At 43.8% G+C, this 25,171-nt stretch overlaps 1 protein-coding gene across 1 annotated transcript; it reads right to left on the bottom strand.

Annotated features, from left to right (window-relative positions):
- Positions 1-304: 304 nt before the first annotated feature.
- GTPBP6 (GTP binding protein 6 (putative)) lies at positions 305-24,734 on the bottom strand. Its single transcript, XM_053305655.1, has 10 exons — positions 24,221-24,734; positions 22,762-22,899; positions 16,399-16,469; positions 14,827-14,957; positions 13,441-13,511; positions 11,640-11,798; positions 6,853-7,061; positions 5,010-5,158; positions 3,943-4,095; positions 305-916 (listed from the first exon to the last, which is right to left on the bottom strand). Exons 1-10 carry the CDS (start codon positions 24,606-24,608, stop codon positions 778-780), a joined length of 1,608 nt encoding a protein of 535 aa, XP_053161630.1. The 5' UTR covers positions 24,609-24,734; the 3' UTR covers positions 305-777.
- Between the last annotated feature and the right edge of the window lie 437 nt (positions 24,735-25,171).

The following is a 25,171-nucleotide window of genomic DNA, read 5'->3' as shown; positions in this document are numbered from 1 at the left end:
GCAGTTTTGAGGCAGTGTGTGTGCATGTGCAGTCAGAGTGGGACCCTCCTGATTCAACCTGAGCGGCATCTAAAATGAACTGAACAGACATCAAAAACTATGTGAGCCCACGTACAGAGGAACACTGGTTGCCACTAACTATGCCAGCATCACCCTGAGACATACCCACATACACAAATAATGAAAATTCCTGCAAATATTTTGTTTGGCTCGGTTATTCATTCGATACCTTGGGAAGACAGGATTATACACATAAGCAGAAGTAGCATTGTGTGCATTAGCCCAATGATAAGTAAATTAGAAATTGTGTAGAAGGAATTCTTAAGCAAGGAAACACATTTATTCTAACATACAATATTTGTGTTAAATGCACAAGACATGTTTTCAGTGTTTATGGTATAAATTACTTCTGCTTAGTAGGTGAAGGAGACATGCCTAGGAAATGATTAAGAATTAATTTTTCAGATAGACAATGCATAAGAGGTTGAATGGATTTGGCAGTCTGCTAAGATTAGGTGGTTTTATTACAGGAGGAATTGAAGAATCCAAGATAATTTGCTTTCTATGATCACCCACAAATACAAAGCTGATGTAGATTTCTTAGAACATGATGTTTTTCCAGAGGTAGTGACAACATTTTATGCCAAGCAGATGCTAGTCAGAAATAGAAACAAGAAAGTCTGTATTGTACTGGATCACTAAATTTTTGTCTGTAAAGAAACCACTTCTCTAATACCAATCGTGGGTTTTCTTCAGCAACAAAAGGCCTCCTTATTTTCAAGTGAAATAACTTGATCGAGGAAACAGTCTTTTACATCTGCCCAAAGCAGAATTGCTTATGATCACCTTTACATTGGCTGTCCCATCTTCAGGAATAACATCAACCTCTTGCACTGTTGCTTCTTTGTAAAGCCAACTGAAATGGCAAAACACAATTTTATAGATGTTCAGTGCTACAAAAAATGTTTTATTTTGAGTTGGGCATTTTTCCTTTACGTGAGCTGTAATTTTTAAGTGGCCCATGGTTCTGATTAGTGATGTGCACTAAACTGATTTTGCTATTCGTTTTGAGCTTGAAACAGATCGCAAAATCGAATCGATCAGTTGAAACAGGCAAATCAGCTGTTTTGACAAATCAACCTCAAAACATTTTGAGTGTTTCGAGCATCATTTTGAGGCCTGTTCCCCCCCACCCCTCACGGGAGAGCTTGTCTACCAATTGGGGTCAGCAGGTAGACCAGCCCTCCGCTCAGGACTTAGCAAGCCACCCTACCTTGGAGGACTGTTCTCCTGGGTAGACCAGTTTCCAAGGTGGGCTAATGCTTAAGTTTGGGAGTTGACGGCTGGTCTACCCACTGACCCCAATTGGTAGACCAGCTCTTCCCACCAAAACAGCTGTTCCCCCCCCCCATCTATTGATGGGGTTGGCAGGTAGGCCAGCCCTCTGCTCTGGACTTAGAGCATTGGTCCACCTTGGATGACGTGTCTACCCGCAAACTCCAATGGGTAGACCAGATCTGCCAAGAAAAAAAGGCCTCAAGATGGCACTCAAAACGGGGTTGTTTCATTTTGAACTCAAAACAGGCTCTTTATTTTAAGGGTATTTTGTTTTGAGAATGAGTAGACTCAAGCTCGAATCAATTTGCACAGCTCTAGTTCTGAACCACCTGCACTGCTGTGGGATCCTAAGGAAGTGCCAGTGGTCTTCTGAAAGAGGGCAAATACTTAAAGCAGCATGTCTGCACTTTGAATGTGCTACTTGCATTGTAAGTAATGTAAGCAGAAGTTCTGATGTGCAGGTGCGCTGCTTCAAGTATTTGCCCTCTTACGCAAAACTGCTGGTGCTTCTTTAAGAGATGGGCAGCTCAGAACTGTCTGAATTGTGCTGTGGAACATATATGCCAGTGTCTCTTCAGACTAAACTGCCATACTTTCAAGAATACTTGCTGAGCTGATGAGGAAAATCCATCAAAGTAGTCTCATTGAAATTAAAAGGACAAGTTAGGCAATGCTTAATTTTCCCTTTTAATTTCTATGGGACTACTTTAAGTAATTTCCCCCATTCAGTCAGCCACTGGACACTGACCTGATCATGCTGCAGAAATATAAATATGCCCAGTAGGTAACTTATCAAACTGCATATTCTTGTTCTTTATGCAATCATCTCCTCTGTTGGAATCAATGTAACAGGTGGTCCCAAGCTCAGAATTTTTTTGTCTCATTGTATCCACTGTATTCAGTAGTATAAGTCAAGTGCCATATATAGCCTGATGACACAATATAACCATATTAGGTATTTTTGTACTTGCGGATCTAGCTCATACTAGGCCAAATAAGGCCTAACTAGCTGAACGGGCGCAGAGCATCTGCGCCCCTAGTTCTCCCTGACTCTCCCCCCATTCAGCCTGACTCTTCTCCCCAGCCTGAATCTTCTCCCGGCTTGCTTCTCCCCCTCTTCCCACCTGCGGTTTCTGGCCGGCTTTCAAGCTGGCTGTCTCCTCCTGCAGCCAGCTCCTCACCCTAGCGAACAGGCCGGACCCGCCACCGCCACTTCCTCCCACTGGTTGCCTCCTCAGGCCAGCGCAGCTTCGCCCGCCGGTCAAAGTCAGGAACTCTAGCGAGTGGTACTGCCACTCTCACAAGAGGTTGCCACGCATCCCCATGCATCCAAGACCGGCCCGTCTGGGAGAATTAATTATATAGATGGGGAAACTATCTATATATTTAATTTTCTAAGACACACCCATGGCTAATCTCATGCGTGGCAGCTCTTGCAAGAGTGCGGAGAGCTGCCAGATAGCCACGCAACAGGCGGGGGAATGGTGGCAGTTAACGGTGACAACATGATGGCGAGGACACAGTGACTAGGATGGGTGGGCAACGGCTGGGGAGGAAGAAGCCGACAGGCAGGGAGAGAGAGGAAGAAGCCAGTGGGTGGGCAGGGGAGGGAAAGGAAGAAGCCGGTGGGCAGGCGGGGAAAGGATAAGGGGGGGGAGGAAGAAGCAGGCATGCGGGGGAGTAGGAGAGGAAATAATGGTGGGGCACAAACCGTGGCGGGCGGGTGGCTAGAGGTGCAGATGATCTGCGCCCGGCCCAGCTAGTTCAATGTATCTATGATAATCAGTAGCAAACCAGTTTGATTCGACAGTTCGGGGTCAAACCAAACCAACCCCTGTTCGGTCCAACCCCAGCCATTTGGGGAGGGGGTGTTTCATGAATGGTGTTTTAAAAAATCCCCCCACTTACTCCCTCCAGGAGGCTTCTCTGAGGCCACGGGATGGGGGTGGGCCTGCAGAGGTTCCCCCTTCCCCCCGGCCTCCAATATACCTTAAATCACCAAGTTTGGGCGGTGTTTGGCCCTAATATTCAGTCACAGCCATGTACCATAACCCAGTACAGGCACTGCAAAGAGCCAGATATGCACAGGCTAAACTTTGGCTCCATCCGGTTGCAATGTGGACTCTCTATACACCTATATATAGGCTACATGCAAGTACAGTAAAAATTTGATAGAAGTTTGTATCACTTCCATTATGCCACTAGCATTAGGTTTTTGAAAGTAAGTTTCTTAAAAGTTTATTTTCTTTGAGGGGCATGGCTCTAAGGATTTTTCATATGGAGCATACAGCAAGGAGCTAGTGATCCCCACAAATCGGTCCATCACAAAGAACAGGAAATCCCCCTCTCCCTTTACGCACATGCAGCTTAGGCAGTCAATGGGGGCAGTTACAGTACAACTAGCAGGAAGAGCCAAAGTATAGCTTTTTATATAAAGTAGGTTTAGCATGAAAAAAGGCAACAGTGCCTTCTGATTCAGCATGACTTTAAAAGAGCTAAAATGTTGCTATTGCAAAAAGGCACAACTGTGTCAGAGAAACAGACTGATTCTTATGCCACCCTCCCTCCCCACGGCCGTTATCTGTAGCCATCACATGTGCATACCTGAGCTGAGGTCCAGATAAACTGATTTTAACTGTCAGAATGTTTTTCCCAGTTACTTTCAAAATTGTTCTCTCGATTTCCTCTTTCAACTCTTCCAATCCATGCCCAAGGAGAGCTGAAATGGCTATAGTATTTGCTTCAATAGGATGATACCTAGATGAAAGACAGACAAGTCTTGGTGCAGGAAGCAACTTAATTGAGATACAGGGACTGTGCTCCAGAACTGCAGAAGGCCGACGAGGGGACACAGTGCTGTTTGATAGTGTCTTGGTAGTCATAGCTCCTTTCCACTTAAGGATGTTAACCATATTGTTTTAATGCCTTATGTTCTGGTATTGCAAGTTATATCTAAGAGAATTTCTTTGGGAGATAATTTTGGAGCATCAGAAAAGACCAGGAGTATGGTAAAACTGATGCATAGAATTGAACTCACTGCGCAATCATGTAGTGTGCGCCTGGCTCTTGCTATGATCTTGTACCAGTAATAAAGTAACCTGTAGGATATCTTGCACCAACCCTTTTTACTATTATGTGTTCAGATTCCATCTCTGCCTTTGCGTTAAACGTAGTTTGCCTTAAATGCAGTTACCTTATAAGACTATATAATCTTATATCAGTGCAATAGCCTAATTCACAAAAAGTGTTGTGTGGGTCTGAACCCAATTAAAAATGAACAGTTCTTTTTGATAAATGCAGATGCAAAAGCTAATTTATAAACTATGAAGCCGATGTGAGTTTAAGGACATGATTTAGCTTACATTTAAATACGCTTTTAAGACCAAGGAAATCAATGGAACATGAACAGGCTCAACTGTACACTAGACTCCAACTGAGAATTAGTCTTGTCGGTTTTAACAATAATGCCTCTGATTAGACACACAAGTTGGACTGATTTCTCTTCTAGTTTGGGACAGGACTGTAGCATTGTGCTAGCCATGCAGAAAACAATTCTGGTACAAATTCCTGAAATCTACTGTCTATAGTCTTCCAAAGTCTTTGGTTTCATTATTTGGGGATGCTTAAAACATAAGCTGCAATAATACATTGAAAGCTCTTTTACACCTTACTTATCTATCAAATCCACTTTGTTATGAACTTCAATAATTGACTCCAGTAGGTGGCTCGGAAGCTGAAGATTCCTGAGAACAGCTAGCACACTTTCCTTCTGGAGGTTGGTTTCTGGATGGCTAATATCCCTCACATGGACAATTAAATCCTAGGGAGGGAAATTACATACATGTCTAATTAGGTTTCCTGTTTGCTAGGAGGCAGGAATCACTTTCATTCCTAATTGCAAGAGCTAATAATAATTACATTCCCAGCCCAAAGTGTGTGCAAGATATGTTTTTGGACAATAATGGGGAAAGAGACTAAAAAATTTCACTGAAAAAGTCCAAATATAAAACATAAAGATGGCCAATCTAAGCGTCACTTTTTAAGTCAAAGAAGTATTTCTGCAAGTCACTCTCCTCTCTAAAGATGTAAATGTGGCTAGAACAGGATATATGCACATGCACTCACAGGCAGAAGTCAGCAAGAAGTAAGGCTATGTGAAACAGCATTTGACTCTGAAGAGAAATGGGCTCCTTTGATTGAATCTGGACTAATTTGACCCCAATTAAACTGTTGGCTGCTTTCCAATTGGGCCTGCTTTGCTTCAGGATGCTTCGGCAGTCCTCCCACTGACACTTTCACTTACAGAGAGGAGACAGGTGCAGCTCTGGCAATGTGGCTTCAGTGTGAAAATGACTGCCAGAAGAGGTTTTTATTTCCTCTTCTTGTAGTCCTGGAAGAGACACAAGACCGTCATGCATATGACCATAATAGGGGCAGGCAGGGAGTGCGGGGAAGGCAGAGATTGACCTACCTTCCCCCCAGATGATCTACAGGTTCCTCTTCAACATGCCAATATGCGCCCACACCATTGGTGCTGCTCCTGGCAGTGCAGATCACAGGAGGCCGGGAAAACGAGTCCTGGCCTCAGCAACAAGCATGGTGCATTGGGGGAATCCTCTCTGAATCGGGCACTCTAGGCAACTGACTCTATGCGTGCCCAGGCGGTGTGCTGGGGTTAAGGGCATGCTGGCTAAATGCCGGGGTAAAAAGTTGGGCTAGGCAGGGCAGAAGTTCTGGGATTGGGAGTGATCCCAGCGCTCCACACGAGAAGCCTAATCCAGGCTGGGCTGCCCTAGCCTGGGATAGGCTGCTCGTGAGAATGGCCTCAACTGTCTTTTAGGAATCAGTATTTTATAGAGCTGCAGCCATTGCCACAGCCCCGCAAAAGATGACAACAATTTGCAAAAGTCCTTGCACCTTTCCAGGACTGCAGAAGAAGAAATAAAAACCTCTTCTGGCAATTATTTTCAAACTGAAGCTATATCACCACAGCTGTGCTCCCACCTATAAATAAAAGGTTCAGAGAGAGAACTGATGAAGTAGTTCAGTCCAAATGAAACTTTTGTCAGTCCCAAATCAAACTAGTAACCACTCTGAAGCAGCAAAGTGGACCTCAAATTGAACTGATTTGCATTGCTCTAACAAGTAGTTTGGCATATCCAACTCCTCTTTAGAAGTCAACCTATAAAGTGTTCCCATGTTACATATTAGCACTGATTTAACTAGTAGGGATAAACAGAAAATCAACTTAAGATAGCATCATGACAACATTCTATTAAATAAGGATAAAAACTGTGTGTCTGAAGTCTTTGGTAATTAGTTAGGACAATGCTCAGTACAAAAAGAATGCACTTGACTGCAGTCCTCAAACCTCTGCAGTAAAATAGTCAAACTGAAGCCTGTGAGTTACTCAGGAGAAAATTCATAGAAGACTGAGGGCCAGTACATCAGCACCAATCTGAAGAGTAGGTTCTTTAAGGATGCTGGGTGGCTTTTAGAAACCGCTATACCTACGGAGCAGGCTACATCTTCTAGCGTAGCTGAAAATGATTCAACGAGGTCATGAGGCAACTGAGAGAGGAACCCGATAGTATCAACATAAAGAACAGCCAGGCGCGATGGTAGATAGCCAGCATGGGCTGTAATGTCCAGCGTGGCAAAGAGTTGATCTTGAGGCTGTAATCCTGCATCCCCAGTAAGGGCCTTGATGAGAGTGGTTTTCCCTAACAGAAATCAAAACAGGAAAGATAAAGTTGAATACTTCGCTTCATGTAAAATCTCTTGTAGAAGAGATATGGACCATAAATTAGAGAGCAGCACCACAGACACAGCTGTAGGCTCATGGCTGCATCACGATCTGCTTTCTATTTTGTAATGTGCATGCTTGTGCAGATTTTACTTCAGTGTTGCAAACAGGTTTTCCGAGATGGTTTCTCGCCTCCTGTTTTGTTTGCCAACATGTCTAGAAAAAGCGGAGGTAAGTGGAGCTATAAGCCTTTCCATTACTGGGGGAGGGGGGGGGCATGCTAGAAGAAGTTCCCTTCCCTTGCAACCGCCCTAGCAACAAGTCCCTCCTTCTTACACAAGCCAGCCAGCCACACCAGCAGCACTGCCACCTCCCACACCCACTTACCAACACCAGGCAGATATGGGCATCGATAGCCAAAGGCCGTGTGGCAGCATGCCTACTCTTTATGGACTGCGTCTGTGAGTCTCTAAGTTGCAATGTGCAAACCCCAACCTCAGCAGGCACATTTGCTATGTCACCACTGCTTTTACTATAGGGCGGCCACTTGGATGCATGTTAAACATAAGCCCTGTTCAGACATTACGTTGTGCCAATGTACAAGTGTCTTTATACTCGTACATGTTTTTGTGTGAATGACTGTACCTGTGTTAGTTTTTTAAATGAATATGGGGACAGGCTCCTCAAATGCATGGTACAGATAGGAAGTAGACTGCTATAGCTGTGTTTAGCATAACATGTGAATAATTGTACCTTTGTATACTGTACACTTATTGTACGAGTGTTGAACATAACCTGTGAATAGGGCTATATGGTTATGCTTACTGATGATGTTATTGCTGCTCAAAAGAAAGGACAGGAAAAATATGGCAACTAATGCCCTCCCTTTGCCCTTTAACTCTGAGGCCAAAATATCAGACATATAAGCGTAAAATTAACCCTTCTTTTCTTTAGTCATTGGCTTCAACTTTGGCCTAGAAACTGATGACGATCTGTAATCATCAGTTTCTAGGCCAAAGACAAATCAAATGATGTAAAAAAGAGGGGATTTTATTCTTATCTGTAATCTCTTCACCTGAAACCCATGGTTTTAAAGAGGTTTTCTGAACCAGATAGTTATCTGGTTATTCTTCAAACATAAAGATTAGTGAAGGGATCTATATATACATGAAAGGGGTTAATTAGATACCTGAATTGTAGTAACAATACATCAAAAGGAGGCACAATGGAAAGTTCTACGTGACAGCTAGTCTTTCTGTTAATAGAAGAACTGGATTGCTGCCATACTTCTCGAAGTTATAATTTCCATTTGATCATTAGAATTTTTATGATATATATATGTTTAACTCTCAAATGGAGAATCAGGTTGCATTTTAGCACCTCACCTGGCCAGTTTGCAAGTATGACTGCGGTAAGATTTTGAATTCAAGACTATGCTCCTTGGAATTACTTTTCATACAAAGCCATTTGTAATAGGTTATGTTTGGCCATCTTATGCTGTGCCTTATGTTCAATATATATTTTACTAGCTGACCCTGCACAGAGCATCTGTGCACTCTTTGGGGCCAGCGGTTACCTCCCCCCCCACTTCTGCCCCAGTCTCCACTTCCAGGCCCAGGCCCGTCTCTCCTCCTCACCGGCACTTCTGCCCCCCCACTTTCTTTCCCCCCTCCTGGGCCTTGCCTCTGTGGCCAGGCCTGCCGCCTCTGGCCCCCACAGCCGGGCCGCTGCCGCAGCAACCAATACTCCTGGGTGCACCTCAGCCAATCAGGCGCCTCCGCTGCCCAGCCAATCAGCTGGGCGCTGGGATGCACGTTCCAAGGCACACCCAGGAGAATTAATAATATAGATTATCTGTACAAGTATAAAGCACATCCAAAATACTGAAAGTGTAAAAAGCCATCAAATTAGAGGTAACCCACAAAGAGAAAGAGAGAGAGAGAGAGAGAGAGAGAGAGAGAACACGAGAGAACCATAAGTAAACAGAGCTTAGCACTGGTGTGTTGGGACAACTGTAGCTTCTCACTTAGAATTGTAAATTAAATCGCATTGTTATTCAAGGTGGTAGCCAACAGTTTCCATGTTATGCCACACCCAGGGTGCTGTTCCTCCTGCTATACAGTCATCCCTTGCCAATCGCGAGGATTATGAACTGGCAAAACCTCGCATTAGGCAAAATCGCGATTGGGGTGCAATATAAATGAATGGGAGTGAGGGGGTTAGGGGAACCGTGGCCTGGAAAGGAAAATTTAAAAAAAATCACTTTAAAAAGGTTGAAAATGAAAATGTCCAGCAATTACAGTTTCCTCCTGTAATTCTTTCTCCATCTCTCCATCCCCAGTCCTCCAGCAGCAGAAGCAGGAGGAAGGGAAGAGGAAACACTGAACAAAGACATTCCATACAGAACTGTATTAAGACTACACCTGGAGCATGTATACCAAAATCAGCTTTGTCACAAGAGAGAGAGATGCATTTACAGAGGCTCTTTTATGAGTTTTATTTTGATGAATTAATTGCAGTGAGGCAATGCAATTCCCATTTCAGACCTTGAGTTTGTATTAATGATGTGTATAGCACTTTCAAAGCACTCGGTGGTGGCTGCTGGCTCCCGAGATGGGTGGTGGTGGTGGTGGTGCTAGACAGGGCAGATGATGGGTAGAACCATGGATAGTGAGAGTGGAGCCAATTGTGGGTCCACAATTTCCCTTACTTTCCCTAAGCCAGCCAGCCAGCCACACACCCACCAAGCCCCGCTCTATCACCAAACCTCTTGCCTTTTTCTCCCCAACTCTTGTCATACTTTTCTCTCACCAAGCCTCTCTTATCTCTCTTACCATTACCCCCCCCACCAAGCCTCCTTTTGTCACTCTCTCACCAATCCCCCCCTCTCTAAGCCTTGTCATCCAACTCCTTTTCTCTCTCTCTTCCCCTCCCTGCCCTTAAATAAAAATAAACACAGGAAGATCAAAGTTACAACAGCCAGTGAGCTCTCTGTTTGGGAGAGTTTCCTCCAACCCCTCCTCCCCTAACTTCCTGTTTTGCTCTTACTGGCTAGAACAGCCTGCTCATCAAGCTGCTCCAGCCAGTCCAATTGCTAGGGGGCACTGGTCTGGCCTCACCCCCCAAAAGGAAGTAAAAATGGATGAAAAAAACACCGTTCCTTTTGGCTCCAGGACTGTATTTTTAATTCGATTTTCACTTCTTTGAGTGGGCAATGGCAAGAGCAGCCCAATAGGAATCAGAAGCTGCTGCAGCTTGATTAGCAGCTGTTCCAGTCAGGAAGTTACAGGTATGGGGAGGGGCTGGAGAAGCTTCCTGTTTGAGAGAGTTCTCTGGCTACTGGTAAGTCCGATATTCTGCTGGATCCTGTGTTTGTTTTTGTTTGGGGGAGGGAGTGGGGGGCATAGCCCTCCCTGCCCAGCTATCCTTGGAAGCACTTCACATGTATTATCTTGTAATCCTTGCAACTCTGCAAAATATTATCATCTCCATATTGCATATTACAGCCATCTCTTAGACACTTGCAATGCAAGCTTCCCTTTTCTACCTAAGGTATCAGGGATTGCCAGAGCTACAAGTAAAGAGTGCAATTCAAAGGTATGTACATTTTCCCATCAGGAACTCTTCCAGTGAACCCCTAAACTAATTCTAAGGTAAAAGTAAAGTGTGCCGTCGAGTCGATTTTGACTTCTGGTGCCCAGAGTCCTGTGGTTTTATTTTGGTAGAATACAGGAAGGGTTTACCATTGCCTCCTCCCACGCAGTATGAGATGATGCCTTTCAGCATCTTCCTATATCACTGCTGCCTGATATAGTACCAGTGGGGATTTGAACCGGCAACCTTCTGCTTGTTAGTCAAGCATTTCCATGCTGTGCCACTTAAGGTGACAAACTAATTCTAATACTGTACCACATTTGGGATAACAAGTAATGGTGGAACAGTGGCGGGGAGAGGCATTGAGTGCTAGTGCAACTGTTGTTCATACAGAAACAGTCTCTAGTACATGTGCTATTTTAGGCAGCTCTAAACTGCCATATATTTTATTATCAGATTCCATGGTTAGGATTGAATGAGCCTCGTGTGTGTAAAGAAAGCTATTCCATGCACAGAGGAAAGGGTGGGGTGGGGGGACTTTCTGATTTTCCTTTTCCATTTCAGCTCATCATGGGACATCGACTTCTGGTCTTAGCCTTTTAGGAGAGCTTTTCAAAGGATGCAAGGGGCACAAATTTTGAAGGGAATGCCAGAAAAACTCAGGTGTGACTACAGAACTCCATGCAGGCCCTTTGGATCCTGACATATGACAGCTGAAAAACTAACAACATTTGACTAACTGCTGCTTTAGCCAGGCATAACCTTCTCTTAGAATGGTGAATTTTTTTTCACACCATTCTAAGAGAAGGTTAATAGAAATAATGAAATTGTATTTATTCAAAGACAGCATAGGATTTTGTAAGTGTGTGACATGCTAGTTAACATAAAGCACATTATCTTTTTAGCAAATCTTCACTGACACATGCACCAGGAAAGTAAGCATTTTTGCACTGCTCCCTACCACAATTAGTGTAGCCCATTACTGAGATTGTAGGAAATTCACGCTTCTTCCGCTGGCTTCTGAGTAAGCACCTTTTTCTTCTAAGTCTCTCCAGGGCCTTTCGAATTTTAAGTTCTTTTTCTTTTAAGAGCCGAAGCTTCTTTTCCATGAATGTTTCACCTGGAAATAAACAATAACCATTCGGAACACATGAACGACCAAAAAAGAAGCTGCTTTGCAAAAACTTGTAGAACATGAAAATAAAAACTAAAAGTAAACTAAAAAGTAATGTAAAAGGGTAATGCGCTCTACCTGGGGTTGCCTTTGAAGATGAACCAGAAGCTTCAGTTGATCCAGAATGCAGCGGCCCGCCTACTTATGGGCGCTAGGAGATATGATAGTGTGACACCTCTATTGCGGTTGCTGCACTGGTTACCTATTTGCTTCTGGGTCCAATTCAAAGTGCTGGTTCTCACCTTAAAAACCCTTCAGGGCTTAACACTTGCTTACCTGCAGGACCACCTCTCCCAAACAGTCCTGTCTCATCCTGTGAGATCTTCTCAGGTTGTCCTTCTTTTGGTCCCTGGTCTCAGAGAGGTCCATAGTACTAGAGCCCATGGAAGGGCTTTCTCTGTTGCTGCCCCTTCACTTTGGAATTCTCTCCCTGCCCCTGCCCCGATTCAGTCTGCCTCCTCCCCTTCAGCCTTCAAAACCTTATTGAAGACATTTCTTTTTCACCAGGTGTTTGCCCTTTGATTTTTTTTGAGGGTGGGGTTATTTATCCCCCCCCCACAAACCTCGGATGCTGCTCTTGTTTGTACACTGCCCTGAGTCTGGATTGGGCGTTATATTAAATAAATAAATAAAGTAAGTAAGTAAGTAAGTAATCTTTTTACAAAATATCATTGCAGTTTTGTCAATCCAGATTTCCAGTGTATAACATACAATTTTAATAAACTATGATACAGAAACCCCCCTAAGATTTAATGGTTTATGGAATACAAAACAGGAAGTATGCTCATTATTTAAATGGTATAAAATGAATGAGGATCTTGCATATGGGCCTGTTCACACCTGACTATAGCTGCTAGAAGTAGCTGTGGCCCTCGAATGTATTAGCATTGACGTGATCTGTGAAAACCATGCTAGATTTCTTTTGGCTCCCGTTCACAGATCGCCCTGGAGAACCCACTGAAGCAATTCCAAGCAAGTATATTTTGAATGTATGCCTTCAGAGGAACAGTACAGGAAGAGCTTCATAAAGGAAAATAATATTTGGAAACTGGTTCTTAGTTAATCTCTTTAGGACTGAAATGTAATTTAGCATGCGGCTAAATATTGCCATGTCTGAGCCTTGAGTCAGCACGATCCTCCTGTATCTGAAAAAACTGTCATATGCAAGTAATTTTCATGATATGGGGTGTGGGGTTGGGGGTATAATTTAAAGCACCTCAGTTTAATACATACACAGGTTTTGTATGATTAGAAAATGAGTGTCTATTTTGAGATGATAAGTCACATATGAAATAAAATGATATGTAATAAAAGTATCAAGACATGGTACATGACAAAGTCATCTTGATGAACCTAACCAGGTTTGGGTCTGGTCACTGACTGGATGGGTGACTGCCGGGGAACCCTATGTATGCTACTTGGAAGAGAGGCCGGAAATACATGGCCTTTTTATGAAAAAGGAAGCTTCGTGAAAGTCCAAATATTGTACTTTGCTACATGCCCGATTCATATTCAGTTGATTACAATAGTGATGGTCTTTAACTGGGTACACAGATAATTATGATACTGTTCAACATATGCACCTTACCTGATCCCATAATGTATCTTGAACCTCCTCTCTGCTGATCCAATTGATCAACTTCATTTTTCACATTGGTCCTGAGAAGAAAGAAAAATGAAATAAACGAAGAGGCCATACAAGCCTCTGACCAGTGTTACAATGGCCTTAAGTTAAAGTTAGTCACCATTAAGTCCTACAGAAACTGATGGAACAAGTTAGTTGCAACTAACAAGCCTTAGACCACCAGGGCTTTCAGTGGGAATTAGTCGTGACTAACTTTAGTAGGATCAGGACCAACAGTTTTTACTACGGGATACAATCTGCTATTCTTCCAGATCACTCTTAGCCCATAGAGTTGTGGTTGATGATGAAATCAATTTTGTGGCAAGACAGTGGGACTTAAATTTTAATTCACACACTATAGAACACTATGGGGTCCAGATCCAAAACAGGTCTCACGGAGCTGATTTTTGTGATTTGCAAGTCCTAAATAAGAATTACTACTACAAATATTTAAAAAGCCATGTCATACAGTCAGTGTGATGCATGAAGCACATGCACATCATAAAGGTGACTGCAAAAAACTAGTTTAGTACAACAGAACATGAGAAACTGCCATATACTGAATCAGACCATTGGTCTATCTAGCTCAGTATTATCTACACAGATTGGCAGCAGCTTCTCCAAGGTTGCAGGCAGGAATCTCTCTCAGCCCTATCTTGGAGAAGCCAGGGAGGGAACTTGGAACCTTCTGTTCTTCCCAGAGCGGCTTCATCCCCTGAGGGGAATATCTTACAGTGCTCACACTTCTAGTCTCCCATTCATATGAAAGCAGGGCGGACCCTGCTTAGCTTAGGGGACAAGTCATGCTTGCTACTACCACAAGACCAGCTCTGCTCTCTAAGGCAGGCTTAGGATCTTGCTCATGCTACAGAGAAAAGGTCTCCTCTCTTGATCAGTTTTGACTCAGGAAAACATTACTCCTTCTGAAACCCAGATACATTATCTGTTAATAGTAAAGACATGGTGCACAGGGATCCAGTCAAGGAAAAATATTCATCTATTAACTTAATATCAATTCATAATCAATATGTTTTCAGATAATAAATTATGAGCAGTCACTGGATATGACTAGCACATTTAAATAGATGAGTGCTTTTGATGCGCTTGGTAAATTATTTGGGATAAACAAACTATTTACCATCTTATGTCCAACAAGAATGCGAGTTTAACTTACACACTTGTTGGTGAGATTTTCTAAAACAAAGCCTCCTAACTTGTTTTAAACCTGACAGTGTAGTTAAAAATATATGTAAATATATTGCACAAGAGAGACAAGTGGAATCACATTAGTTATTGTCTGCCTTTGCTATTTTGTTGATACACTAATGTTACTTGTACTGTCATAAGTACCTTAGAAGTGGTATCTCAGCCAATGCGATCTGAAGCTTTGCTTCCTTAGTCCGAGCATTGCAGCGGAAAATATGAAGGACAACAGTATATCGATCAAAAACTTCCACTCCCCAGGCTTCTTCAAGTTCTTTCTTTAAAACGATAAAAAGAAATGGAAAGTTTTTATGCTGTCTGTGAATCAATTGGCACATAACTTTAATAAAGAACTTCTGTAAAATTAGCCTACACTGACAGATAAGGCAGAGTAACTTCAAGATTTTGCTTTCATGGTGAATAGCAAGGATAATTCTCCTTGACATGAGGATCACATTAAGTTAAAATAAGATATACAAGCCTGGCCCTTTAAAAAACACCCTCTTCTATTGACTTCAAGGATCTGATTGTAAACAGCTTAAATGAGACAGGAGAAGAGGTACAAAAGAAACCACATTCTTACTTTCCTGCACAACCTTACCTTCATGAACTTGCGTTCAAGCCACTTCCTCACAAGGCATTTCCTCCTCTTACCATAACATATACAACTATGCACCATGCTTCCCCACCAGCTGCCACTGAATGAGAGAGAGACTCATTACATAATGATGCACCATTACATGTGCTGCAGAGGGAAAAACTCATCACAAAGTGTTTGCAGTGAGAGTAAGATAATATCAAGACTAGCTTTGTACACATGCATCCGAACAGGAAGAATGAGAAGGTAGTAACACAGATCTAAAGACTATGAATTTAGAAAGTTGTTTAGCCACGAAGCAATAAAGCATAACAGTCTATACTAGTAACCCATTCCTATGCCCATGCATGCTTATTCAACCGGGTTTAGTCCCAAGTAAGTATGCAAGAATTGCAGCCAAACTCACTGGGTAGCAGAAGTCATAGGAACTCAAGAAGCTGCCTTATACAGAGTCAGACCATTGATGCATCTAGCTCAATATTGTCTACACTATCTGACAGTGGCTTTCCAAGGTTTCAGGCAGGAGTCTTTCCCAGCTCTACCTGGAGATGCCAGGGATCTCAGATGCTCTTCCACTGAGTTATGGCCCCATCCCCTAAGGGGAATATCTTACAACACTCACATGTAGTCACCCATCCAAATGCAAACCAAGACAGACCCTGCTTAGTAAAGGAAACAATTCACACTCACTACCACAAGACCAGTTCTCCTTCCCAATCATACAGCCAGTTAAATGTGACCCACTGACTTCAATAAGCCCCACTAACTCAGACAGATTTAGACATACAGTATTCATATTGTAAAGGTAAAGTGTGCTGTCGAGTCAGTGTCGACTCCTGGTCACCACAGAACCCTATGGTTGTCTTTGCTAGAAGACAGGAGGGGTTTACCATTGCCATCTCCCGTGTAGTATGAGATGATGCCTTTCAGCATCTTCCTATACCGCTGCTGCCTGATGTAGGTCTGGGAAACATAGCGGGGATTCAAACCGGCAACCTCTGGCTTGCTAGTCAAGTCATTTCCCCACTGCTCCATTAGGTGGTTAGTTATATTGTACTGATACTATTAAAACATTCCAAATGCAGAATAAAGCATGAAGGTTGTCTTTGTACAATAATTACCTTTGTGAGAGGAGAGAGTCTTTCTACATTCATGAAGACAGATGATGCATGTGGTAGTCTTTTAATCTTGTCTAAAACAAAATCACTAAGATGCATAATCTGGTAATAATTACAATTTATATCATTTATTTTAAAAAGTGAACTACATACTGGGTACTTGCACTGCTCATAGAAAAGGCACTGTACAGGCACCAGCAAGGCAGGCACCATTTCAGTAGCTGCCCAACAACTCTACATCAAGCACATCTTCAGGGACAATGCACACCCTCAGCTGAGGCATGGTTTTCTTATAAGCTTAGAAAACACAACCTGTGCTAACACTTGCTCACAACCAGCCTATCACATTATTAGTGTATTTTATCTGATAAATGTGATTGAATGAAAAATACTGGAAAACCACAACCTCATGTTATTGCAAAGACTACGTTTAAGTCAATGATCCCCACCACACATTAAGGTTATCAGGACAGTGGGAGACGTTGTATGGTTTTGGGATGGCAATTAAATGTAAAGTGTGCCGTCAAGTCAATTTTGACTCCTGGTGCCCACAGAGCCCTGTGGTTTTGTTTTGGTAGAATACAGGAGGGATTTGCCATCGCCTCCTCCCACGCAGTATGAGATGATGCCTTTCAGCATCTTCCTGCTTGATATAGTACGGCTGCTCGATACAGTACCAGCGGGGATTCAAACTGGCAACCTTCTGCTTGTTAGTCAAGCATTTCCCCGCTGCGCCATTAGGTGGCAGGGGATGGCAATTACACCATGATAGTATCTCATACAAAAGGCCACTAACTTGTGGTTAATTATTCTGTCCAACAGTCCCTTCTGGCATCACAATTTGATATCTGTGGATGGACTGTCAACTTGTTGGACTCTCTGCAAGGCTACATGAATCCCAAATTAACAGAGATTGCTTGCAGAAATGTGATATAACTTCAACAGGGAACTGACAAATTCTCCAGGAGCAGGATGTAATGCACCTAGAGCCCATGAAGCCTGTTACTCTCACTCCCAGCCTCGTTTTTCTGATTTTACTTCTGATTTACAAGCAACAGATCTCTGTACTTCTGGACATCCTCAGATGTCATCCCCCTTTCTCTCAGGAGATTTGGTGTCACCATACAGGCCTCTTTTAACTGAGTTTCTCCATATCCCAAGTCTGGAAAATTCTTTGTTGATTCCAACTCTACAGGACTCTAATGTGCAACAGAATTCTACTGTGCATTGGGCATGTTTGATTACAGACTGGGAGTTAGATTTGAGACCTTTGAGTAGACTTCCTGTAATTTCATGGGACTGCTCCTCTTCTAAATCGCTAGCACAGTTGTACAGTGTGAGAGCCCCACATCGCATCAGGCACCTGATCAGGCACTATCATCAATGTTACCTAGCCTGAACTCTCCCTTGGTTAAGGCGAGTGACTGACTATTGCCAGGTGCTATTTGGTTCATACCTGTAATGCTTTTGGGTTTTATTATTGGTCTTGGATGGCATGTCGTCTATGGGAGGTTTTATCTATCTGTCTATCATATTTTTACACCGCCCAAAACTTACGTCTCTGGGCGGTTTACAAGAAGATTAAAAAGTAAAACATTAATTAAAAACAAACAAAACAAAACAAAAATTTAAAAGCAAGAAATGTAAAACACAATTTAAAAATTTTAAAACAATATTCTAAAAACAACATTCAAAACGACCAAAACAATATCAGTTAAAAGCCTGGGTGAAGAAATGTGTCTTTAAGGACTTTTTAAAGGATGTCAGAGATGGGGAGGCTCTTATTGCACTAGGGAGCGCATTCCAAAGCCTCGGGGCAGCAACGGAGAAGGCCCGTCCCTGAGTAGCCACCAGACGAGCCGGTGGCAGCTGCAGACGGACCTCTCCTGATGATCTCAATGGGCGGCGGGGTTCATTATGAAGAAGCCGTTCTCTTAAAAACCCAGGGCCCAAACTGTTTAGGGCTTTATAGGTTATGACCAACACCTTGTATTTTGCCCGGAAACATATTGGCAGCCAGTGTAACTCCTTCAATACGGGAGTAATATGGTCTCTCCTAGATGATCCAGAGACCAGCCTGGCTGCCGCATTCTGGACCAACTGTAGTTTCCGGACTATGTACAAGGGCAGCCCCACATAGAGCACATTGCAGTAATCCAGTCTGGAGGTTACCAGCAGATGTACCACTGTTTTGAGGTCATCTAACTCAAGAAACAGATGCAGCTGGCGTATCAGCCGAAGCTGATAGAAGGCACTTCTGGCTACTGTCTCAACCTGGGACACCAAGGAGAGTCTTGGATCCAGAAGCACCCCTAGACTGCGTACCTATTCCTTCTGGGGAAGTGTGACCCCATCCAGAACAGGCAGATCAAACTCGTCTCTCGAGTTCCGACCCCGCACAATGAGTACCTCTGTCTTATCTGGATTCAGTCTCAGTTTGTTATCCCTCATCCAGCCCATTACCGACTCCAGGCAGGCATTTAGGGAGGTTATGTCCTCTCCCAATGATGCTGACATGGAGAAATAGATTTGGGTGTCATCAGCATACTGATAGCACCCTGCACCAAATCTCCTGATGATCTCTCCCAGCAGTTTCATGTAGATGTTAAACAACATCGGAGACAATATGGAGCCCTGAGGGACACCATACAAAAGTTCAGATTTCTAAGAACAGCAGTCTCCAAGGGACACCATCTGGAACCTGCCCAAGAGGTAGGAGCGGAACCACTGCAAAGCAGTGCCTCCCACCCCCAACCCCTAAGACGCTCCAAAAGGATACTATGGTTGATAGTATCGAAACCTGCCGAGAGGTCCAAAAGGACCAACAGAGTCACACCTCCTCTGTCAATTGCCAGTTGGAGATCATCCATCAGGCCGACCAAGGCAGTCTCCACCCCATAGCCAGCCCGGAAGCCAGTTTGAAATGGGTCAAGATAATCAGTTTCCTCCAAGACTGACTGGAGCTGGGAGGCCACCACCCTCTCAATTACCTTGCCCAGCCACGGAAGGTTGGAGACAGGCCTGTAGTTACTCAGCTCCGAGGAATCCAAGGTAGGCTTCTTTAGAAATGGTCTAATAATTGCCTCCTTAAGACTAGGAGGCATCCTACATTCCCTCAGAGATGCATTTATGATCTATGCATTTATGATAAGAAGGCCAGAGCCTTCTACAATAATCTCCCTGCTAGATCGAACAAGCCATGTCGGGCAAGGGTCAAGAGGACAGGAGGTGGGCCGCACCATTCCAATCAGCTTGTCCACATGCTCAGAAGTCACAAACTGGAACTGATCCAGCCTAACCACATAAGAGGAGTCACTGGATACCTTCGCATCAGATACTGAAGTAACTGCGGAGACAATATCCAAGTCGGCCCGAATACAAGAGATTTCCCCCACAAAGAATTCATTAAACAAATCACAGCGGGTAATAGATGGTTCCAAATTCTGATTCAAGGGAGGACGGGCACTCACTACCCCTCTCACAACCCTGAACAACTCTGCCGGACGTGAACTTGTGGATGCAATACGGGCAGAAAAGAATCGCTTCTTTGCTGCACGTATCGCCTGAGCATAGGTCTTCAAATGAGCTCTATGTTGCAGTCTGTCAGATTCAAGCCGAGTCTTTCTCCACCTGCACTCTAGTCATCTACCTCGCCGCTTCAGCCCCTGTAGTTCTTCCATATACCAAGGGGCCAGTTTTGAAGCGAGTCGGAGAGGACGCTTAGGAGCAATCATGTCTACCGCCCTGGTGAGTTTGTTGTTCCAATTCTCCACCAGGACATCAACAGGATTGCCGGCAGAGCCAACACTGAATCCCTCCAAGGCTTCTTGAAATCCTATGGGATCCAATAACCTTCTCGGGCGGACCATCCTAATAGTTCCCTCGCCCCTGCGAAGGTGGGGTGTGACTGTCAGTCCAAACTTAACCAGATGGCGGTCCGTCCATGACAAAGGGGAACTCACAGGATTCCCCACCCACAGAACACCACCCTGGTCAGAGTGAAAGACCAAATCAAGTGTGTGACCTGCAACGTGCATTGGTCCCGAGACCACCTGAGATAGGCCCATATTCGTCATGGCCACTATGAACTCCTGAGCTGCCCTGGACTAATTGGTCCCATAATGAACATTGAAGTCGCCCAGCACCACAAGCCTCAACAGAGTACCCTGGAGGGAGATGTATGCTGATGATACACAATTGTACATCGTCACCCTGGGCTGATCTGGGGATGCCGTGAATGTGTTGAGCCAGTGTCTGGAGGCTGTAAGGTTTGGATGGGCCCAAACAAGCTCAGGATTAATCCCTCCAGGACAGAGTTGCTCTTGTTTAGTTCTCGGTCTGGCCAGGTTCTGGTTTTGAATGTTTCCCTTGATGGGGTCGCGCTCCCCTTGAAAAAGCTGGCTCGCAATTTGGGGGGGTCATCCTGGACTCACAGCTCCTGCTGGAACAGAAGGTGGAAGCCGTGGCCAGGGGAGCCTTTGTCCAGCTTTGTCTGGTGCGCTGACTGCGGCCTTACCTTGACGGACAGGCCCTGGCAAACGTGAATCATGCCCTCGTCACCTTTTGGTTGGACTATTGCAATGCACTCTACCTGGGGTTGCCTTTGAAGATGACTCAGAAGTTTCAGCTGGCCCAAAATGCCGCGGCCTGGCTGTTTATGGGCAGCAGAAAATATGACCATGTTTCACCTTTGATGCTGTCACTGCATTGGTTGCCAGTTTGCTTCTGGGTCCAATTCAAAGTGCTTATTATCACCTATAAAACCCTTCAGGGTTTGGCGCCTGTGTACCTTCAGAACCTCCGCTCCCATCCAACTTTTACCCACCCTGTGAGGTCGTCTCAGGTGGGCCTTCTCAGAGTCTCGGGCCCAGTGGAGGTACATGGGGCCCAGGTTCGTGGGAAGGCCTTCTCTGTTGCAGCCCCCTCCTTATGGAACACCCTGCCTCCTGAGATTCATAATGCCACCTCCCTTTTGTCCTTTAAGAAGCTTCTGAAAAATTATTTTGCCAGGCCTTCAGTTTCGAGAGAGAGAGAGAGTGTGTGTCTTTCCCCCTTTTCTCTCTTGTTTTTGTGGTTGTTTTAATTTATGTAAACTCCCTCCAGTCTATGGAAGTCAGGAGGTCAATAAACTTGCTAAAATCAATCAATCAATCAATCAATCAATCAATCAATCAATCAATCAATCTGGATCGGCATAAGGAAGAGATCATTATGTCTCAGTGTAATTTCTATTAATGTCGAGATAGTACAATTGCTTTCTTATAGAAGAATGATGAATTCCCAATGAGCACATATTTGGGAAAGTCTTGTCAAGTATTGTGGGAGATTGATCACTGTCATGATATAAATGAAAGTTAACATTTGCAAGTTATGCCTGGTCAGAACTAGATGGGATACTGGGAGTTACTTAGCGACCCACAGATAGTTATTGTGAAAGATAAATTTCTTAAGGATTTCATTGAGAGAACAAGAGAACATGCCAGGCCCATGGGCTAAAACATACAGATATCACTATCACCACCACAATCCTGTAATGCTATGCCTGTATATCTACTCTGAACATTACAACTAATGACAAGGAGGATCTAAAGATTTACTCATATGTGTACAAGTCCTTAGAGGGGAAAACAACAAATAAAATCTTCATGAACAATTCTTCATGATTCCCCTTGATCACTTATATTGCACACATTTGTGATCTATGTCATACTTATACTACAAGAGAACCCCGTTATTCGCGAGGTTCTGTTCCGCTGGGGGGGCTGTGGCGCAGATAGCAAATTCGTGAATCATGGCACATTAATGAATGCAAATTGGGGGTTTAGGTTCCCACACTGCCCCAAATCACCCCCCGGACAAAATAGCCCAAAGTGCCCATTATTTGAGGGCTTCACTGCCCTCAAGGAGTCCAAAGATGTCCCCCAAGAGTATATGACTGTTCAAAAATTGTTTTTACTGCCCCCTTTTTAAAAATAAATGAGCCATTAAATGGACCCTGAAGTCAAAATGGCAGGCGGAAATGACCTCTGAAGTTATTTCGAGCCACCCCGATCTGCGGATATGCAGATTTAACCCTTTTTCGGCTCCCCCTCCCCCGGGTATACCAAGGTTGGGTACCCATTACCTGGCTGCGGATTCATGAAACCGCAGGTGCTGGACCCGTGATTAACGAGGTTCTCCTGCATTCACAAGCACTGACTTGCAACATATAAACTATATAGATCAGTAAATATCATTGCATCATTAGATACATCCCACCCCGCAAAAACTAAAGTGAAACATGGCACAGAATCACACACTAAAAGGAGACAAAAACAACAAGCTTCAGAACTTTGTACTAAGTCAGTTTTTGGATTTCCTTCTTACCAGTTAGAAGCTGAAAATTCCCTTTGCCAAATATAAGTTTCTTGTCAGGAGTTTTTGTAGGAAGGATTAAAGTATCTAATACTGTCCAGTTCTGAATGGTTTTTATGAGAGCAACAGCCTCAGCTAGTTGTAGTTCAGCTGTAAAATAATTTCAAAAAGAAATAATGTAAACACACATTTCCAATATTTGCTTATCCACAAAACTCCAACTGTAATGCAAAATAGATGAAACAGGATTTTGGAACATGAATTCCCTTAAAACCAGAGGCAGAACACTAGTATACTGAATTCAGCATTTTGGCATTTCATCTAGGATTTCAGGTTTTCCACTGTGTGAATACTATATGAATGGAATGGCACTGCAGTTATGCTTGAATATTTCTAGTGCTTAGAAGTGCAAATGCTGGGCAGAACACAAGCTCTGAAATAGTTCAAGCTGAAAATATGGCTCTCTGAACTCCACTCCATTTTATTTTTTATCAAGGATGCCAATCATCCACATTATTTTACAAATGTAGATTTGAAGGTAAGAAATTATGTGGGAAGGCACATAAATTGGAAGATCTAGGTCACTTCCTGGTCCATAACTCTACAAATATTCCATATTTCATACTAAAGAACTAATCATGTTGACCATTTTTAAAACAAACAAAATTGACCTCAAAATACAAAGCCTGATCCGGTATCATAGTTGTTATTCTGTCATATTAATGACAGACCTTAGGAATTTTAAAGGGACAAGATTATGTAAAGAAATCAATATTTTTTCAAGAACTGAGCATCTTTTTTTTTTTTTAAGGACAAAGTATTAGATTTACAAATAGTGTATAGCTGAAACAATTAGCTCATTTGTTTCCAGATCACATTTAGGATTAGGAATGGTATTTTAAGAATTTAATTAGTTTTTATAGGTTTACATTCTTCGTTTACAGAAGCTGAGAGGAGTTCGACTAACAGAAAGGCCAAGAAATGGCAATTTTTTATTTTTTGTCATCCAACACTGATAGTTGCACACCATTCTTTGAAACCATAGCATTCTTCAAGAAGGGGTGAAGTGACACACACACTTGTCTCTTGCCTGCATTTATGCCTCATCAGGATCTATTCTCACAACCCCTTTCTACACATGGCAGTTGCAGCTTTTAGTTAGCCTGAACTAAGCTAGAGTGTTTCTATGTTGAGCCAGTTTTGTGAAAGTCCAAACCACAAGCAGAAGTCATCAAAAACTCTCAGTTTTGTTTTGTTCCTTAAGTGGGGAGGGGGTATGCTACCACCAACAACAGCTTTTAGAACCGTTGGGGAAATGTGCACACAGCTAACCTATGGCAATTTCTACTCATGGCACCAACAGTTGCACAGCAGATAACCACGGCTGCTGTCTCCAGAAAGCCTCGGGAGAACAGATTGCACCTTCCTGTGCCGAACTCTGACTTTGTCTGCCTGGCAATCAGGACCACACCTGTGGTAAGCTGAGTCTTGCCTGCCCCCCGTTTCACAGCTGGGTGCACCACAAACACTTGCTGGAAGCCACGTGGGACAGAGGGCAGCTCTTCCTCTTCAAGGGTCAGCAGCTCGTCCTCGTCCTCGTCCTCTTCTTCTCCGTCTCCCTCCATCTCATCTTCCTGCTCTTCGACCCCTGCCCCCCAGTCGCTACGTCTGCCGCCTTTGCCACCCCAATTTTTCTCGTGAGGGGGCCCGTTGCCAGTCTGCGGTAGGCGACAGTTGACAGCGGTGGCACGCAAAAACCTGACCGGGTTAGGCACCTGACCGTTTCCAGCCGGTGGAAACGAAAAAACAGAGCGGAACCTTTGCTCCAGCAGCAGTAACCGCCGCCACCGGGAACCCATGAGGCCCTGCGAGTGTAACAGTCATTAAGCCCCGCACAAGCTGCCTGCAGTCCGTCTTCAAAAACCAGCCCCACGTGTAACAGATGTTCCCCTTTTCTCTTTCATTCCTCCCCGCACAGCGCAGGCGCACCAACTCTCCAAGAAAACACGAGAGTAACCCATTTCACTGAATGGTTGGGGAACTTCCGGGTTCACCTCTCTGAAGCCTTTTTTTGTTTTTGAATGGAGAAATTCAGAATTTTAGATAGTGTTGCATAGGCAACAGCTTGTCTGTCTTCCCCATCTCCAAATATGTAGCAGTAAGGCGTAGAGTTCATGCTCTCTCTAACTCGGGTTCTTTCTCTGTGAACAAAATAATTACTGACGTTTTAAACATTTTTAAAGAAATTGGGCTCCCAATGGAACATCCAATGGAATTATTCCGCAGAGGTGCAGTGGACTTGGAGCGGGACGCTCAGGGACGGAGCGCCGGTGTAGGAAGTATTGAAATCTGATGTGGTGGGGAGAATAAGGCACTATCGTGTCAGAAAACCCTACAGTGAATGACTCGTGGATGGACAGGG

Source organism: Hemicordylus capensis, chromosome 3, assembly GCF_027244095.1.
Source record: "Hemicordylus capensis ecotype Gifberg chromosome 3, rHemCap1.1.pri, whole genome shotgun sequence".
Lineage (NCBI taxonomy): Eukaryota > Metazoa > Chordata > Lepidosauria > Squamata > Cordylidae > Hemicordylus > Hemicordylus capensis.
The sequence above is the reverse complement of the archived record's forward strand: the minus strand, read 5'-3'. Positions and strand labels throughout refer to the sequence as shown.

Coding starts and splice junctions, on each gene's coding strand:
- GTPBP6 (XM_053305655.1), bottom strand. CDS start 24,608: ATGGGTTCCCGGTGGCGGCGGTTACTGCTGCTGGAGCAAAGGTTCCGC. Junction 14,958..16,398: donor GACTCTCTCCTCTCACAAAG/GTAATTATTGTA, acceptor ATCGTTTTAAAG/AAAGAACTTGAAGAAGCCTG. Junction 11,799..13,440: donor AAGATACATTATGGGATCAG/GTAAGGTGCATA, acceptor GTTTATTTCCAG/GTGAAACATTCATGGAAAAG.